Source organism: Rhinopithecus bieti, unplaced genomic scaffold (genome assembly GCF_001698545.2).
Source record: "Rhinopithecus bieti isolate Rb0 unplaced genomic scaffold, ASM169854v2 scaffold_26424, whole genome shotgun sequence".
Lineage (NCBI taxonomy): Eukaryota > Metazoa > Chordata > Mammalia > Primates > Cercopithecidae > Rhinopithecus > Rhinopithecus bieti.
In genome coordinates this window covers 392,540-411,438 of record NW_016811744.1, presented here as the reverse complement: position 1 = coordinate 411,438, position 18,899 = coordinate 392,540, and the positions used below count along the sequence as shown (strand labels likewise).

Below are 18,899 nucleotides of genomic sequence, written 5' to 3'. Positions count from 1 at the left end.
CTGCTTCAGCCTCCCGAGTAGCTGGGACTACAGGCGCCCGCCACCTCGCCCGGCTAGTTTTTTTTTTGTATTTTTAGTAGAGACGGAGTTTCACCGTGTTAGCCAGGATGGTCTTGATCTCCTGACCTCGTGATCTGCCCGTCTCGGCCTCCCAAAGTGCTGGGATTACAGGCTTGAGCCACCGCGCCCGGCCTTTTTTTTGTATTTTTTAGTAGAGATGGGGTTTCACCATGTTAGCCAGGATGGTCTCGATCTCCTGACCTCAAGATCCGCCTGCCTTGGCCTCCCAAAGTGCTGGGATTACAGGCATGAGCCACCGCGCTGGGCCAACACCCAGTTTTAAATGCTTGGAGTGATTCCTGCATTTAACAAACATCCTGAGATCAAAGGCTGACTGTGGCCGATGGTCCTTCTGTGCTTTCTCCCTCCAGCCAGTCTCCAGGCCACAACAAGTTTTGCTTGAAAATTTCTGTCATATGATTTCCTTCCTCTACATTTTCACTGACCCTCCCAAGCTGTGGATTGCATTAGATTACTTAACAGTCTCTGAATCATCCTATCATTTAGTCAACAGACATTTAGTGAAGATAAGCTATGCATGCATCAAGCCAGATGCCATGGGGATGCTAAGATGAGCGAGGAACCCCGACAGCTACAGTCAAAGCAGGAGGGGAAGGTAACAAAAGAAAAGATACATAAAGCGCAATGGAAATTCATAAGAGGGAGGTATGACTTCCTGAGAGAGGACTCTGAGAAAACTGTTTGTGCAGTACAAAGGACATTTGAACTGGATAGACGGGATTAGCTGGATACAGACAAGAACAAAGGCATTAATGGGTCAAAAACATTGGGGCTTAGATCTCCATTATGCCCCTTAACCCCCTGTGACTTAGAGCAATTGACTTCTGGGTTGCTGTGTAGCAGATTAACCATATATGTTGAACATGCAGAAAAATGAAGAATGAGATATAAATGATATAAAATGCAATTATGTACATTAAAAGTATATCAGGCTGGACACCGTGGCTCATGCCTGTAATCCCAGCACTTTGGGAGGTCGAGACAGGTAGGTCACTTGAGGTCAGGAGTTCAAGACCAGCCTGGCCAACATGGCAAAACTCTGTCTCTACTGAAAAAACAAAAATTAGCTGGCGTGGTGGCCCACTCCTGTAATCCCAGCTACTCAGGAGGCTGAGGCTGGAGAATTGCTTGAAATGGGAGGCGGAGGGTGCAGTGAGCTGAGATCGCACCACTGCATTCTAGCCTGGGTGACAAGGGTAAGACTGTATCAGGAAAAAAAAAAGTATATCACACAGGAGGTGATATATGTTGCCAGGGGTCAGTAGCAAGGGGAGGTTGTGGCTATAAAGGGGCAACAGAAGGGAATGTTTTGGGGTGAGGTTCTGCATCCTGACATCCTGGGGTGATGGTTATGCATGTGTTTTGACGGGTAAACCTGTACACCAAAAAAAAGAGGCAATTTTACTGCATATAAATGTTTTTGTTTGTTTGTTTGTTTTTTGAGGCAAGCTTGCTCTGTAGCCCAGGCTGGAGTGCAATGGTATGATCTTGGCTCACTGCAACCTCTGCCTCCTGGGTTCAAGTGATTCTCCTGCCTCAGCCTCCCGAGTAACTGGGATTACAGGCATGTGCCACCATGCCTGACTAATTTTTGTATTTTTAGTAGAAATGGGGTTTTGCCATGTTGGCCAGGCTGGTCTCAAACTCCTGACCTCAGGTGATCCGCCTGCCTCAGCCTTCCAAAGTGCTGGGATTATAGGCATAAGCCACGGCGCCCAGCTTACTGTATATAAATTTAGAAAGTATTTGCACAAAACAAAATTTTCATGAACATACATAAATAAAAAAGGAAAAACACTTAATTCATTAGAATAGTTGTCTTTGGCAGAGTTAGAATGGGGATGGAGAAAAAAGGAATAAAAAATAAGTAAGTCTGAGAGCAGAGCCTTGCACAGCGCAACAGAGGCAATGTGTCAGGAACTGGGTGTGTAGACCATCCCTGTGCCTGAGGTCTCTTCCCCCTGCCTTCCAAAAGGGAGAGGGAATGGCCTAGAGGAGAGTGAGGAAAGTAAAGGAGAAGAAAAGAATTAGGAAGTGATGAGGAGGCAGGAAGTAGGGTAAGGAAGGGACAGAGTGGAAAGTTATGGTGGTCCCAATTAGTGGTAAGTTCCATGAGCATGAGTACCACACTGACATTTTTACCATTACAGCCATCAAGCCAGGTCTAGAGTCTGGCACAGTGTGGTGTCACATAAATTTTGGTGACTACATCAAGGCAATCACAGGATTTACAGCCTTGGTCACTGGCTGCTGGCGTGTGGGAACAGTGAGGGGACTGGAGCGCCAGGCTGATGGATAGCCCTTCGAGGAGGAGCAGATTTGGGGCAAGTGAAAGCAGCAAGTCCAGCCTGAGTTATAACAGGCTTGGGGTCCCTGTGGCAGCTCTGACTGAGATGAGTGACAGGCTGCTGGATGTACATGTCTGGAGCTGAGGAGGTACCTGTGTGAACAGATCCATCTGGGACTTTCCCAAACACACAACTGACAAGAAAAGCTGTGGGAGCAGATGAGCTCCCAGGGCAGCAGGCAGGGCGCTGGGAAACAGACTCCCAAGGAGTAGGGAGAAGAGGAGCCTAAGAGAGACTCTGAGAAGTGGTCTGAGAAACAGGAAGAAACCCTGGGGTATCAAGGGGACATTTCAAGAAAAGTGTGGTCAATAGTGTCAAATGCTTAAGCAAAAAGTTTCTGCCAAATTTGGTAATGTGGGGCTCACTGGTACCTTCCCCTGAGAAGTAGAGCAGTGAGAACACAGTCAGACTGCAGTGGGCATGGACAGAAAAGAGAAGGGAGAAGGCGTTCTGACACCGAGGGACAGATGTGTAAGGAACAGCCAGGCACAGTGGTTCATGCCTATAATCCCAGCACTTTGGGAGGCCGAGGCGGGAGGATCACTCGAGGTCAGGAGTTCAAGACCAGCCTGGCCAACATAGTGAAACCCCATCTCTACTAAAAATACAAAAATTACCCAGCCTGGTGGTGCTCCTGTAATCCCAGCTACTCGGTAGGCTGAAGTGGGAGAATCGCATGAACCCGGGAGGCAGAGGTTGCAGTGAGCAGAGATCATGCCACTGTACTCCAGGCTGGGTGACAGAATGAGGCTCTATCTCAAAAAAAAAAAAAAAATATATATATATATATATATGTGTGTGTGTGTGTGTGTGTGTGTTGTGTGTGTGTGTTGTGTGTGTGTGTGTGTGTGTAAGGAACAGCAAAGGAGGAACCAAGTCTAGGAATGTTCTTGCAAGGTTAAGAGGAAAAGCCATCAAAGAGGACAGAAGAGATCACTGATGACTGATGGAACTGCTCCTGGACCAGGGTGTATAAGGTTAATATTAATGCAAAGCTTCTATTGTTTCTTTAGAACTTAAAAGACCCTAAGAATTAGAGCAAGCCACAGGGTGAGCCACAGGGGCCTTCAGATAAGGAGGTCAGAGGCACAAGAAAGTGGTTACCAGAAGTCAGCCCTAAGTGGAACAGGGCTGGTCGAGATAATATAATAATAGGGAGACTTACTTTTGGTTGTTTTCCATTCTGTAGTCTGAGTTTTGTGATATGAACATGTATCTACATTATTACAAGATACATTTTTATAAAATTGGCAGAGATCATCATTGACCCTGACAAGACTCATTTCAGTATATAATATGGGAAAAGAAACTAGACCGCAACAGGCTGAGAATGGCCCAGGGAAGAGAAAATGGAGAAATTAACTGCAGGTATCTTTTTCGAGAAGCCTGCCTTGCAGGGGATGAGAAAGACAGGACAACAGTCACTTGACAAGATGTGAGGTGTTGTTTGGTTCTGAAGAAAGCATTTTGAAATATTGATGAGAAAGAGGTAGTGGGAATTAGGTTAATGATGCAGGTGGCAAAGGAGATAACTGAGGAGCCGGCACAAGGTCTGAGCAGGCAGGAGTGTGCAGTTTCAGAGCAGGAGAAGGGTACACCATCACCAGGTGATATGGTTATGCTTTGTGTCCCCACCCAAATCTCGTCTTGAATTGTAATCCCCATAATCCCCGTATGTCAAGGGAGGAGCCAGGTGGAAGTAACTGAATCACGGGGGCGGTTTCCCCCATGCTGTTCTCATGATAGTGAGTGAGTTCTCACGAGATCTGATGGTTTTATAAGGGGGTCTTCCCCCTTCACTCAGCACTTCTCCTTCCTGCCACCTTGCGAAGAAGGTGCCTTGCTTTCCCTTTGCCTTCCACCATAACTGTTAAGTTTCCTGAGGCCTCCTCAGCCATGCTGAACTGTGAGTCAATTAAACCTCTTTCCTTTTTAAATTACCCAGTCTTGGGCAGTTCTTTATAGCAGCATGAAAATGGACCAGGAATGTCTCATACCAGAGAGGGATACATACCCCTTTCTCCTTTCCATATCCAGCCCTGGGGCATGGGGGAAGCTGCTCCAGGATGGGCCTGAGTAGCTGAAGCCAAACACAAAATCCCTGCTCCTCAGACACACTATGGTCCAGGACCTGATTCTGGCCAATAAGACCGAAGGTGGCATTTGATGGGGCTTCAAAAAAAGGCTCCCACTCCCCTGAAGGAGTGGCCAGAAGCCACTTCTTCGTGCTGATGAAAGGGAATGCGAACATGTGTGGCCCCAACTGCCACTGCAGCCATCCTGCTGCCAAGTGGGCACCTGCCCTAGGATGCAACGAACAGCTGGATGGAGAGCAGAGAGGTGAAAAGCTCCTGGATCCTTGAGGAGGTCACTGAGCCGCAGGATCGACCAGCCCTGAAGCCTGCCCTTCACCTGGACTTGCAGGAAAAAGGCACATTAACTCAGGCTTTCTGGTGTTCACAACCTGGAACTCTCTCACTGACAAGCATCCCTTGCACTGTGACAGGAGGAATAGGACTAATGGAGAGGCAGGAATGGAGGGAGATGATGTCAGATGGAATGTTTACATTTTCCTCTGTAAAATGAAAAGCGATCCTGATGCTAAGAGTGAGGGGGACCTTCGAGGAGGACAGAGCTTAGGGAGAGGGATGAAACCTGGAGCTGGGGGTTCAGGGCACTGGCAAGGAGCTGCCTAGAGTGACAGGGGCCCTGGCGGGTGGTGCTGAGCACCAGATAAGGACGCTGAGACATCTGCCAGCTGCAAACAGCACAAGCCTATGCCACTTACCAAAGACCCCCCTCTTGTGGGGACGGCCTCTGTGTTTGCCGTGTGGATGGACAGGACAAGTAGGAAAAGCATAGTGGGCATCAGCACAGCAGTGGCTGAAGTGATGAACCCCAAGGTCTAGGCTCCACTTGGAAAGGAGTGAACAGAGGAAGGGGCTGATGGATAAAACAAAAGGAAAAAACAAAGGGATGAGGAGCTAGACATCTCCACGCATCAAAGAACTGGAAGTGAGAGCACCAAGGAGACAATGCAGAGAAAGTGTTTCCAGAATAACACAAAGCAGGGATCTGGGCTCAGCAACCTCCATGCCCCACTACTAGCCAGAGCTAGGAGTGTTGTTTCAGGATTAGCTGCAGTGGGTAAGTTCGAATGAAGCCAGACAGACACAGATAAGAACTCAGAGGGGCCTAGTTCTTCCTGCGTCACTCAGAACCACGTGTACATCAGTAGACTGGAGGGGAAGTGTTCTCAAGTTTGTGCTGATGTTTCTGAAAGGGAATGGAGATCCTGCAAAGGAGAAATGAAGGACACAGTAAGAAAAGCATCCCTTAAACTGGTCTTTGTAAAGAACTCACCTCTGTATTCATCTTGGTCTCTTCCTTCGGTCACTGTAAAGACAAATGCAGAGGTTCAGGTCCCTGGTGGCACCTGCCCAAACTCCATGCAAACACTCCCCTTTGCCACCCCATGCTCCCCCACTGCTTCCTGTCCCATCGGTCTCATCTTCCCCAAATGCCTTCACCACCTGTGCCTTCCAGCAAGGATATCCAGGCCAGTGTCTATTCTGGCCTGGTGACAGCTGACTTCCCTGGGATTGACATCCTTAGAGAAGGGCATTTCCAAGCCCAGGTCCATCTCCTACATTGGAAGAGCAGCTGCAATTGGGATGCCTCCATGGGAAGGATGCACTTCCCAAAACTGGTGCTTGAAGAGGACAGCTTTTTATCTGGCTTTTTAAATGGGGACAAGCAAGGCAATAAGAAATATACACTTTTCTTTTCTTCTTAGCTGAGTTTCCAGAGGACTGCAATTTAATATGTTCAAAGAATAGTTGAAGAAGCCACTCCGGACCCTCAGCATTAAGACAAAGGAAAGAGGGGGCAAACAGGTGAGCAAGAAGGAGGGGTGACAAGAGGAGATGAGGGGAGACCACAGAGTGAAGGAAAAGAAAGACAGCAATAGCACGGCTTAACAGGGGTCCTCAACTTCAATGTACCCCTAGGATTCTTGTTGAAAATGTGTATTTCTGGGTTTCACTCTCAGATTCTGATTTGGAAGGCCAAGAGTGGAGGGGAGGCCACGAATCTGCATTTTCACCAAGCATCCAGGTAAATGCACACAGACGGTCAGGAGCCACACCTGGAGAAACACTGGAATGTCAGTAGAACTGAGGCCTGTAAAGATTAACTTTTCCCCTCACTTGTTAGAGCCCCTAGAATTGCCACTGTATTTTAACTAAAACTGGGCAGGCAAGGGCAGGCAAATGGATAACAGAGGTGATGAAAAATGCACTACAGATGCCTCTCCAGCCCCTCCACCTGCATAGGCAGTCCAGGAAGCCAATGCCGATGACCACTTCTAGCTTGCAGAGGGCAGAGGGCCTCTCAAAAGGGAAGGCTGTGGCAACCCCTGCCCTTGGACCCAGCACAGCATTTGATCTTATTCTCTTTGGTTAAGCACAGGGATGAGAACCATGAATGACAGTGAAATAACTACCCCCATTCCAAAACAAACAAAACCAAACCTTGACAACCTTAAGATTACCTGGGGAAGGGTGTGTGGGTGATCGTGTGGGCTTTGTGTTGAAAATAGCCTGCTTTTGGGGCTGGACACTGTGGCTCATGCCTGTAATCCCAGCACTTTGGGAGGACGAGGAAAGCAGATCACCTGAGGTCAGGAGTTCCAGGCCAGCCTGGCCAACATGATGAAACTCTGTCTCCACTAAAAATACAAAAACTTAGCCAGGTGTGGTGGCGTATGCCTGTAATCCCACCTACTCGGGAGGCTGAGGCAGAAGAATTGCTTGAACCTGGGAGGCAGAGGCTGCAGTGAGCCAAGATCGAGCCACTGCACTCCCAGCCTGGGCAACAGAGTGAGACTCTGTCTCAAAGAAAAAAAAAAAAGAAAATAGCCTGCTTTCGGCAACTCCCCTCCCTTCTCTCTTACCATTGCTCCTTCCTGCTTTGAGAGCGGGTCTCATGACCCAACCTGGCCAGCACACATGATGCCTTTCCTTTTGCAGTCTGGAGCCTTTTACATCTCCTGAAAAAAATCTGAAAAGGGAACCTACTAGAAGAAAATTCCAAAAGCAGAATGTGACAAAGAAAGTGGACTTTCTTCTCAGATCCTGGGGAGGCAATGTAGGTGTGATGTCTTTTTATACATAAAATGTCTCAGAAAGGCCAGGCACAGTAGCTCATGCCTGTAATCCCAGCACTGTGGGAGGCTGAGGTGGCAGGATCACTTGAGCCCAGGAGTCCAAGACCAGCTTGGGCAACATGGCGAGACCCTGTCTTTACTTAAAAAAGTAGCCAGGCGGCCGGGCGCGGTGGCTCAAGCCTGTAATCCCAGCACTTTGGGAGGCCGAGACGGGCGGATCACGAGGTCAGAAGATCGAGACCATCCTGGCTAACACGGTGAAACCCCGTCTCTACTAAAAAAATACAAAAAAAAAAAAAAAACTAGCCGGGCAAGGTGGCGGGCGCCTGTAGTCCCAGCTACTCGGGAGGCTGAGGCAGGAGAATGGCGTAAACCCGGGAGGCGGAGCTTGCAGTGAGCTGAGATCTGGCCACTGCACTCCAGCCTGGGCGACGGAGCGAGACTCCGTCTCAACCAAAAAAAAAAAAAAAAAAAAAAGTAGCCAGGCATCATGGCATACGCCTATAGCCCTAGCTACTTGGGAGGCTGAGGCAGGAGGATTGCTTGAGCCCAGGAATTTGAGGCTGCAGTGAGCTATGATCATGCCATTGCACTCTAGCCTAAAGTGATAGTGACATGAGTCACTGACACGTCACATGTCATCACCTCTGTCACTCACAGGATGAGAGAGACCCTATCTCTTTTTTCCCCCCAAACTATTTTGTACCCAGATGAGAGACCCTGTCTCATAAAAAAAAAAAAAAAAAAAAAAATTCAGAAGGATAACTAAGACACTGAGAGCTGACCCGCAGGTGGTGGGTGGGGTGGGAGCACCAGCACTAAGTGGCAGATGCGTGAAGACACAGCAGCAGAGGGTCCCCAGCAAGCACACTCTGCTCGCCCTCCCCTGGCTACCTGGAGGCCCCACAGAGATGCCCTCCCCAACATCCTACTGTGCTTTACTTCTGTTTTTAAGAACTTTCGTTCAAGTCTCCTTTGGAGCTTGCACATGAGTGACAGAGTCACATAACAGAACACCCAAATGTGAGGAGGATGAGAACAGATGTGAACCTCTCTGGGTCAGCTAGTTCATACACATTAACCCTAATCCTCAGAACCCTGGCAAACAACAACAACAACAACAACAAAAACTAGTATTAATTCCATTTTACAGATGAAGTGCCTGGAGTTCAGGGAGGGTAAAGCACCCTGCCTCACAGCCAAGGCACTACAGCACTGCCCTGCAGTTTCCAGACTTCCTGGTTCTAGACTCAAACCCCAGGCTGTGCCAGAGGCCTTGACAGGTCCTGTCTTACATTCACCCAGAGAGCTTCCATGCTAAACAGGAGACCTGGTGTCCAGTCCTGTCAGTCCTGAACTACCCAAGTAACTATGACAGTCAAACAGGTCATAGGCTGTAGGCTGAATGGCTGGACTTCATCTCTAAGGTCTGCTCCAGCTCTAAATTGCTCTATGGTTTCCAGACAAGGAAATTCAGGTAACTCTTATAACAGACAGAATGATACCCTCAGTCATGATCACAGAATGTAAATTATGATTATAGAAAGAAGGCCTAGCTGACTGACAGATCAAAATGTTTGCCAGAGTGTGTTGGTTAAAGTGTGGTCAGGAATACACTCTGATATTATAGGGGGACTAAAAGTGGGTAGCATCTCTGTGGAAGGCAGTGTAGCAATAACTCTTAAAATTCCAATCTGACCTAGCAATTCTACTGCTTCCTATTTCTGTCTCCAGCCCCCAAACTACATTCAGAAGAAACTGCCCTGAGTCTTTTGACCTTGAAGAAATCTCACTACTACTTGCTTTTTCTTTTTTTTTTTATAATTAACATATGTATTTATAACTAATTTAACTTTTCCAAATTCTCATTTGCAAATGAGATTTATATCGTTAAAACTGAATATACAAACCAACATATTAGGAGGATCAAAATTTACACTACTCAAACGTGACTCCTTAAGACTGACTTTAACATGTTCTTTCAACTTTATTCAAATCAGATGTCCCCCCTCCAGCATATATCATTTTAAAAAATGAATTTAATGCTATCAAAAGGTGATGTTCACTTTAATCCTGTTTGCCTTCACACCACTGTCATGAGTCTTCATTCCAGGCCACATACATAAAGAGGGCCAGCACCACATGGCCGCCGACCACTGCAACAATAGCAGCATAAAAATATCTGTCCCTATTGGACATCCCAAGGGTGCCTTCAAATATGTAAGATTTAGTTGTGAAATATAACCCAATAGGAACAGTGATCATTTAAGCTGTGAAGAACAGGAGTGTCTTCAGTGTAGATGCTAATGAGCTTTCTTTTCTGAACTTAGGAGGCTGCAGTGCGTTCAGTGCCGCTTTATCCGAACGCTCCACGGTGTAACTGTGCTGGCACAGGCACTCGGTAGCAGACTAATTTCTTTTCCTTTCTAATGAGATCTTAAAGGAAAATTTTCCAATAAAAGTGGTCTACAAAACATTACTTATGAACTTTATTGTTTTCCTACATAATCTGGGGAAAGCAAAACAAAAGAAAACAAACAAACGAAAGGATGTGGACAGATGCATATGCATGAGAAAGAAGCCTACCTGGAACTCGTACACTGGGCATCAGGGGTGTACTAGCTAGAATAAATGGCATTGCTGTTTATTTGTTTATTTTTCAGGGTCAGGGTTTCATTCTTTAACCCAGACTGGAAAGAAGTGGCATGCATGATCACAGCTCACTGCAACCTTGAACTCCTGGGTTCAAATGAACCTCCTGCCTCAGCCTCCCAAAGTTCTGAGACTGCAGGCATGAGCCACTGCACCTGGCCACACTGCTGTTTTTAAAGCACATGCAGCTGGGGTACCCCAACTCGTTGCTCACAGAGCTTTGAGTGACTGGCAGGACCTGCCAATGTCACATAACTGTAAAGGACAGACAGATCCTTTCTGTGCTGTTTCCCCTTCTGCTTTCAACTCCCCCTTATAATAAGATGCACTGTCAGGAGAGGCAGCAATCCCAGGCCAAGCAAGATCTGGCTCCACCTTCCAACTCTCTGCCTGCCCATCACACAGCTCCCTCTTCTTTCCTCCCCATCATCTGGCCAGGACTAGTTAAACACTGAACAGAATCCAGGAGGAACTTTATTCTGTATTTTAATATATCTTAAAATATCTAAGACCTAATCTTGTAACAAAAAGGTTTCGGTTTGTTTAGTTTTTCTTTTTTATTTAAATGTCAAAGGTTTAGTATTTAAATGGTCAAACACAGAAACATTCTGTTTTCTAACTTTTAGTATTATGCTGAGAAATATTTTCTCAAAACACTTATATTAAATATATTTTTATTTTCTTATAGATTTTTAACTTTTTTTTTTTCTTGAGACAGTTTCACTCTTGTCACCCAAGCTGGAGTGCAATGGTGCGATCTTGGCACACTGCAACCTCTGCCTCCCAGGTTCAAGCCATTCTCCCACCTCAGCCTCCTGAGTAGCTGGGATTACAGGCGCCCGCCACCACACCACCACACTAATTTTTATATTTTTAGTAGAAATGGGGTTCCACCATGTTGGCCAGGCTGGTCTGGAACTCCTGACCTCAGGTGACCCACCCACCTGGGCCTCCCAAAAAGGTGGGATTACAGGCATAAGCCACCAAGCCTGGTCTTAACTTTTCTTTATTTACATTTTTATTTTTAAATCAAATCTAAATAGTATTTTGGTATATGGCAAGAGATAAGGCTGTAAATTTACATTTCTCCAAATAGTTGTTCCTACACTTTATTGAATATTTAATCCTTTCCCCCAGTGACTCCACACTTAAATTTTTATGAATACAGTTATTATTTTTTTTCATTTTTTCTGCTGTGCCACAGACCTCTATTCCCATGGTTATAACATAGTGTTTACATGATTGTGGCTTTACAGTGTTTCAATACCTGGTAATTCAAATTCTCTCATTAATCTTGTTCAGTATTATTATATATTCTTACTTGCCTAGACCTCCATATTAATTTTAGAACATCTTACCAAGTTAAAAAATTCCACTGGGACTGTGACTATGATTGCATCAAATTTATACATTAAATTAGGGTGAATTAATAAGCCTTCCCATCCAGAAACATGGTATGCCTTTCTAAGAGCAGCCACTTTAAAAATAAATAAATAGGCCGGGTGTGGAGGCTCATGCCTGTAATCCCAGCACTTTGGGAGGCCGAGCCGGGTGGATCACTTGAGGTCAGTTCAAGACGAGCCTGGCCAACACGGTGAAACCCTGTCTCTACTAAAATTACAAAAATTAGCAGGGGGTGGTGATATGAGCCTGTAATACCAGCTATTTGGGAGGCTGAGACATGAGAATTGCTTGAACCCGGGAGGCAGAGGTTGCAGTGAGCCGTGATCATGCCACTGCACTCCAGCTTGGACGACAGAGCAAGACTCTATCTCTAAATAAACACATAATTTAAAAAGAAGAATCTTGAGTTAATTCCTGAATTATTGCATAATGACAAATAACAGCTCAGGCTGTAGTGGCTCACTAGGAAGTTGAAAGAAAAAAGTCAACACCTTTGCAGAAACAACTTGCTTGAAGCAATTTAAAGCAGGTTTCTCTTCCCCCCATATCTATTGCAGCCGGTCTGCAAAACAGTCTTGGTATTTGACCCTTTATTTGCTTTGACTACAAAACACAATGGGCTCAGGTGCACAGAGATGAATTGTCTCTCTAGGGGATGAAGAGCCAGCCTGTGACCCCAGAGAACAGAGTTCTAGACCTGGCTTGGCACCAGGTGATCAAGAGCAGGGCACGGAGTCTCTTGTGCCTTAGTTTCTGTACCTTGAAATAGAAGAGGGGGCAGATGAACTTAGATGACCCTTATGTTCTCTTTCTGTGCTAACATGGTATCACTTTAACCCACTTTACTTCTTTTTTTGGGGGGGGTTGGGGGGTTCTCTTTCGGTTTAACTTTCTTAGTGTCTGGCTTGGTTAACTGAAGGTTTTTAGCTTCTCTTCTGCTCCACAAGCAAACTAGGTTGAGGCTCAAGTTGCAGCCATTAAGGCCCCAGGCACAAAAGTGCTGTACAGATAGGGCTTCTCCTTGGTACTCTGCCAAAGAGAAGCCACTCTCTTCCCCGCCCCACTTTTCAGCCCCATCTGCTCTATGCCCCTTCTGTTCCTCCTCCTCACCACTTCAAAAGCTTCTACCTTTTACTGAAAGTGATCTTAATATAACAGGAGAGAAATGAGATGAAGTCAATGACTTTCATTAAGCCTAGTGTATTTAAACTTGGAAGGGCATCATCATGTTTGAAAAGAGCTGCTTATTAACTCAAATAATTGCAGAACAATGTGCAACTCGATTTCAAAATAGGGTTGAGAGCAGAACTTTCTGGAGTCCCATACATGTTTTTGGGCACTGACCCCCACCAGAAGGTCCAGGTCGTAACTATGTTCCCTTACTGTTGAAAGATGAGCTCTGCCCAGCCAAGTACAACAGGAACTGCGTACACAGGCACAACTCACAAGTGCGGGGGTGGGAGAGGGGTGGGCAGGGGAAGGAATACAAATCTTCCACACAGCCAAAACATGTGTGGGTCTAACTTTTGTTTCTAACATTTTAAAAGCTCAGTAATTATGCTTTCAAAGATCTCTAGAGAGAACATCTTCAGCAGATCAAGATTTTTTACAAGCAAGATTTCACAATGTGTTATCTGCATCCTCAATATTAATTACATAAATAATTTTATTCTCTACACTGACTATATCATGTTCTTTCACTGTTTTGTTTTCCGTCAGATTTTTTAAGGTGCTCCAAGTTCTCAGATTTCAGGTGAGGAACTTCAAGGTCTTTTCAAAGTCTGAGGTTTTCTGAGTTTATCAAAGAGAAATAGCTAAGTTACAAGAAAAATAATTACGTATAAATGTGAGTTATATTGTAGTGAGCTGAGATCTGGCCACTGCACTCCAGCCTGGGCCACAGAGCGAGACTCCGTCTCAAAAAAAAAAAAAAAAAAATTCAACTATTCACTCAGGCATCAGCAAATATTCGTTTTAGCACAACAAACAAGCACACATGAGTTGAAATAGGGTGGACAAAAAAAAACCTAAAGAAATCCTGTAGCACCTAAAAAGAGAATGACACGACATCATAGCATGAAACAGAGCCAAGGGTCAAAAGCAGCAGTGGCTCATGGGTGTGCAGTATGTGCTTTGTTTTTCAAAAACATTTTTTGCCTATTTCCTTTTATTCCCACAATATCCCTAAGAAGTAGAGCTCCCCCAACCTTCATTCTGCAGAGGCAGAAAGACATTGGATCCCTTGCTGATGGTGATCCCTGGTGGTCCCTCCAATGGCCTCATCAGGCAGGCTGACTGTACTCTTAGCGTCCACCTGGGTTTAGCCAGTGGAGAAGAACGGCAGGCAAGAAACAGAAAGAGAGAGGCTGGGGGGACTTGTGCTCCCCTGCCCAGTCCCCAGGCTGCTGCTCTGGCAGTGGCTGCATTCTGTGATGGCCACAGCAGCTCTGGATGGGGTGGCTCCCCAGCAGTACTCTAGCCCCCTCCTCCCAGCTCTGGTCTCCTCCCTACCCCTTCAAACCAGAGTGGGGGTGGTGCCCACTGAAGCTGTTTCCTGTGTGCCTCACCATCACTTGTTGGTTCCTCCAATCTTGCCCACTCTTCTTTAAAAATTCTCCTTAAAATTCCTTTCATTTTTATGCTCTTCACTGTTGGGATCCCAACTGATAAACCTGGTGGTATATCACTTTGCAGCATCCCTGGCCTTTCCCCACTAGATGCCAGTGGCATATACACTTTTCCCCGCAGCACGACAATCAGAAATGTCAGTAAGAACTACTGGGTTAAGGGCTGGGTGCGGTGGCTTATGCCTGTAATCCCAGCACTTTGGGAGGCCGAGGCAGGCACAGGACAGATCACAAGGTCAAGAGATCCAGACCATCCTGGACAACATGGTGAAACCCCATCTCTACTAAAAATACAAAAATTACCTGGACATGGTGGCACGCACCTGTAGTCCCAGCTACTTAGGAGGCTGAGGCAGGAGAATGGCCTGAACCCAGGAGGCAGAGGTTGCAATGAGCTGAGATCGTCCCACTGCATTCCAGCCTGGGTGACAGAGCAAGACTCCATCTCAAAAACAAACAAACAAACAAACAAAAAACAAAAAACAACTACTGGGTTAATGGAAATCACTAAATTATTGCTGACAAAGCTCTAGAGTTTCACATTCCAATTTGCACGTGGGAGAGATGCAAAACCTCACAGTAAATTAATAGCACAGTCAGGACTAAACAGCTTCCTTGGCTTACATTGTTTCCCTTTTGATTTCAGTCTCTCTCCCACATGCAAATTGGAATCTGAAACTCTAGAGCTTTGTCAGCAATAAATTACTGATTTTCATTAACCCAGTAGTTCTCACTGACATTTCTGATTGTTGTACTCAGGGGAAAAGGGTATGTGCCATTGGCATCTAGTAGGGAAAGGCCACAGATGCTTCAAAACATCCTGTGATGCACAGGACACCTTCCTACCCCCACTACACACACACAACGAAGAGTTATCCAGCCCAAAATGTCAACAATGCCAGAGTTGAAAAAGCCTGGATTACTCATCATGCAGAATGAACTACAGCTGTGACCTTCCTCCTTGTTCCAGAAGTATGGGGAAGGATTAGGGAGAGGGTGACCCTCTCAGGTGGGGCCACCTGCTAGCCTCAGAGGTCTAAGGGTAAAGGTAAAAGCAACTCTTGCCCTGGAGGGAGTTGGATACTTTGGAATCTAGCGAGAAAAATATAATAGCTATATGGGACACAAGTCTGGAAATACAGACATCACAATATTACCAGTAATTACGTCTCTGAGTGGCTGAGTAGTCTTTTAGTGACTACTTTCTTTTTGCTTATTTATCTAAACTTTTCTATAAAGGTTAGTTGGCATAATTATTCAAAACTCTAAAAAACATTACAAATTATGCCACTTTCACTGACTGCATCCCTCCTAGCCCCAATTCCTTAACTGAACAGACTTTCACAGGGCAATAACATATCAAGGTGCTCTGATAATGAAGCCCACAGAAAATTTTCCCTATAGCTGAAAATCAGGAAAGGTTCTGCTTCCTTCAAGGCCATTAACATTTGGGGGATCAGTGAATGAATGAATGAATGAAGTTGCTATGTCTGTTTTACTTTCAAATGACAAGAACCATGTAACTGACCAAGTTTACCTTCTAGAAACAAATTTGGGACTCAACTACAAAAACATAGGCCTGCACCGACCTATAAGGGAGCCACTAGACAGAGTGGCTATTGGAATGTAAATTAATTAAATATAGCACATTTTCATAATCACAGAAAATTCTATTGGATAGCACTGAAATACTTTATTCTTTTTTTCCCTGCAATAGTTTCTTGTACTTATACTTTCTCTCATCTCAATTCCTGGCCATATTTATCTTCTATTTATGTGTTACTATTCTACGTGATTTTGTTGCAAATGACCTTAATTCCTTTGTGGATCAATTTGGGGCATTGTACTTTTGAAATATCAGTGTGTATATATATATCACTGTTCCTGAGAGTTCGACCTTCATTTCTGACTGTAAGGCAGATCTAGCAGCTCATGTAATGTAGCTAGTTGCTCACAGCTCAAAGACTGAAGAGAGGCCGGGTGAAGTGGCTCACGCCTGTAAATCCTAGCACGTTGGGGAGGCCGAGGTGGGTGGATTACTTGAGGGCAGGAGTTCGAGACCAACCTAGCCAACAAGGCAAAACCCTGTCTCTCCTAAAAATTTTAAAATTAGCTGGTCGTGGTGGTGCGTTCCTGTAATCCCAGCTACAGGAAGCTGAGGAACGAGAATCACTTGAACCCAGGAGGCAGAGGTTGCAGTGAGCCAAGATGGCACCACTGCACTCCAGCTTGGGCAATACAGTGAGACTCTGTCTCAAAAAACAAACAAACAAAAAGACTCAAGAGAACATTGTCAGGAACTAAGCTCCCCTGTCACAAAGGCACTACATTTTATTTTTTTAATAAACAAAAAGGTATACACTGTCCATTAATGAAAAGTTTCACTATTTGATTAAAGCTTAATTTGAAGCTGAGTCATGAAACGTCTTTTTCAAATTTCAAAATATATGGCTATCAACTTATTTCTAAAATCTTAAATATATGATTTATGAAAAAAACAAACTACTGATATATATATGATCATGTCATCAGAGTCCTGGATACGCCAAAGAGAATCAGAAATGAAAACGCACGCGGCTTCTGCAGGGTGGGATTCCCTGTCAGCCCACGGTTCTGGTGGAGTGTCGCCTCTACATAGAAGTCTGTGCAATTTTGAGTATTTTACCAGATTTTCAGTTCTATAAAAAATGACTGGGAGTAATAAGTAGTGTAGATCAAAAACTAAATACAATTAGAACAAAGATGAAAATTAACAGATGTGGCCCAAAGTGGCAAATCTTTGACTTTAATCAGACGCTAACTGGATAGGCAGGGGGTACAAAGAATAAAAAAGTAAAGATCGGCCGGGCGCAGTGGCTCACGCCACGCCTGTCACGCCACACCTGTCATAATCCCAGCACTTTGGGAGGCCAAGGCGGGTAGATCACCTCAGGTCAGGAGAATAGCTTGAACCCAGTAGGCGGAGGTTGCAGTGAGCCAAGATCGTGCCACTGTACTCCAGCCTGGGGACAGGGCGAGACTCTGTCTCAAAACAAACAAACAAACAAAAACAGTAAAGATTACATATGAAATGTGGGAAAACACACTGAGAATTATTCCTTAAAAAGGTCAAGTACAATTAGAGACCCTTTTGTAATTTTTAGCTCCCTGGCTACAGAATCTCCCTTCTGATACTTTGTCTAACATTTGACTTAAGTTTGTTTTTCTGGAATGCACACCGTTAAGGGAAGGATGAACATATTTATCAATACAATCTTTTGGGAAATAATTAGCAATATGCCAATACCTTTATTTCCGTAATTTTAATATCTTCTTGGAAATCGTACCATAGAAATTACATTAATGATGGAAACTTTCAACACAGTATTGCTTGCTTTGTAGGTGGTGATGATGACAACTAACATTTACCGAATCCTTCCCATGCTGAAAACCCTATTGTAAGCTATTTATGTTCGATAAGTCACTTATTCTTCACGGCTATCCTACCAAGTAAGCATTATGATTAGCCCCACTTTTTCAGGTGAGAAAAATCGAGGCACCAAGAGGTTGGTTAACGTGCCCAAGATCAGATCGCACAGCGGTATAATAGGATGGTAAACTCCTATCATATAATGAACGTTAAGTGGAAAAAATAGTATCCAAAACTGTAAGTCTGATGTCGCAAACTCTTTTTATAATTTAAGTAGTTTATAAATACCTTCATTATTAGCCATATTTCTGAGCACTTCATATGTAGAGTGCACTTTACAGAACACTGTCATGTAACCCTCACACCGTCTATGAAATAAGTGATAGTTTCCAGTTTCCAAAGACGAAAGCGGGGCTAGGAGAGGCCAAGTGCCTCGCGCGGCGCCTCAGGGTTCGCCCCCGCGGAGCAGACCCCAGGGCATCCCAGGCGGGCCCCGGCCGAGCTCCCGGCCCTGCGGTGGCTACGCCCGGGCCCAGCCGCTCGCGCTCCTGGAGCCGCCGGACTACGCGGCACGCGGACGCCGAGCCTGCCCTCTTGGGTCTACATAAAAACCGAAACTACGGGCAGTCTTAACCGAAATGGATACTTAATTTTTTAGACTGTCTTTTGTGTAGTTGAGAAAGCCCCTCGCCGGGACCAGCGCTGCTGGGCCTCCGACCGCGTCCTCACTCCGGGCCCGGGCGGGGCGGGGCGGGGCAGGCGGCGCCCAGGGTGCGTCCCGGCTCTGGCAGCCGCGGGCCCGGGCCTCCTGCGGGCCTGGGGCTTCAAGCTCAAGCCCGAGCGCTCTGTGGAAGCCGCGCGCGACCCCCGCTCCCCTGCGCGCGACCCCCGTTCCCCGCGCGCGCCTCACCTGACGCGGGCACCGCTCTCCGTGCAGCCTCCGGGCGCCACTGGCTTTGCGGACCAGGGCGGGATCCCAGCTCCGATTGGCTGCTCCGCTGGGGGGCGGAGGCCCAGACGCGGGATGGCGGAGACCGGGAGAGGACGGGAGGCGGAGGGGAAGGGAGTGGACGGGAAGGGGAGGGAGGGTCCCGGCCTCGTGCAGTCGCGCGTGAGATCCCGGCCTCTGTGCCCTGGGCCTGGTGTCTGGGGCCGTAAGAACCGTCCGTGCGCCTGACCTCTTCTCTGCACCAAGCTTGGTGACGAGGGGT

The 18,899-nt window shown here is 46.1% G+C and overlaps 1 protein-coding gene across 2 annotated transcripts in view; it reads right to left on the bottom strand.

The window, feature by feature from the left end:
• The window catches only part of BLVRA (biliverdin reductase A), a 48,674-nt gene extending 29,986 nt beyond the window's left edge, over positions 1–18,688 (bottom strand). Inside the window, exons 1-2 of one of the 2 annotated variants that reach the window (XM_017894931.1) lie at positions 18,599–18,688; positions 5,793–5,825 (exon numbers count right to left, since the gene is read on the bottom strand). In XM_017894931.1, coding sequence (XP_017750420.1) covers positions 5,793–5,804 — 12 coding nt within the window. In that variant the 5' untranslated portion in view covers positions 5,805–5,825; positions 18,599–18,688. Of the gene's footprint in view, positions 1–5,792; positions 5,826–7,383; positions 7,458–18,598 lie in introns of those variants that run through there. The other variant, XM_017894932.1, reaches the window with a different exon arrangement.
• Positions 18,689–18,899: the final 211 nt, after the last annotated feature.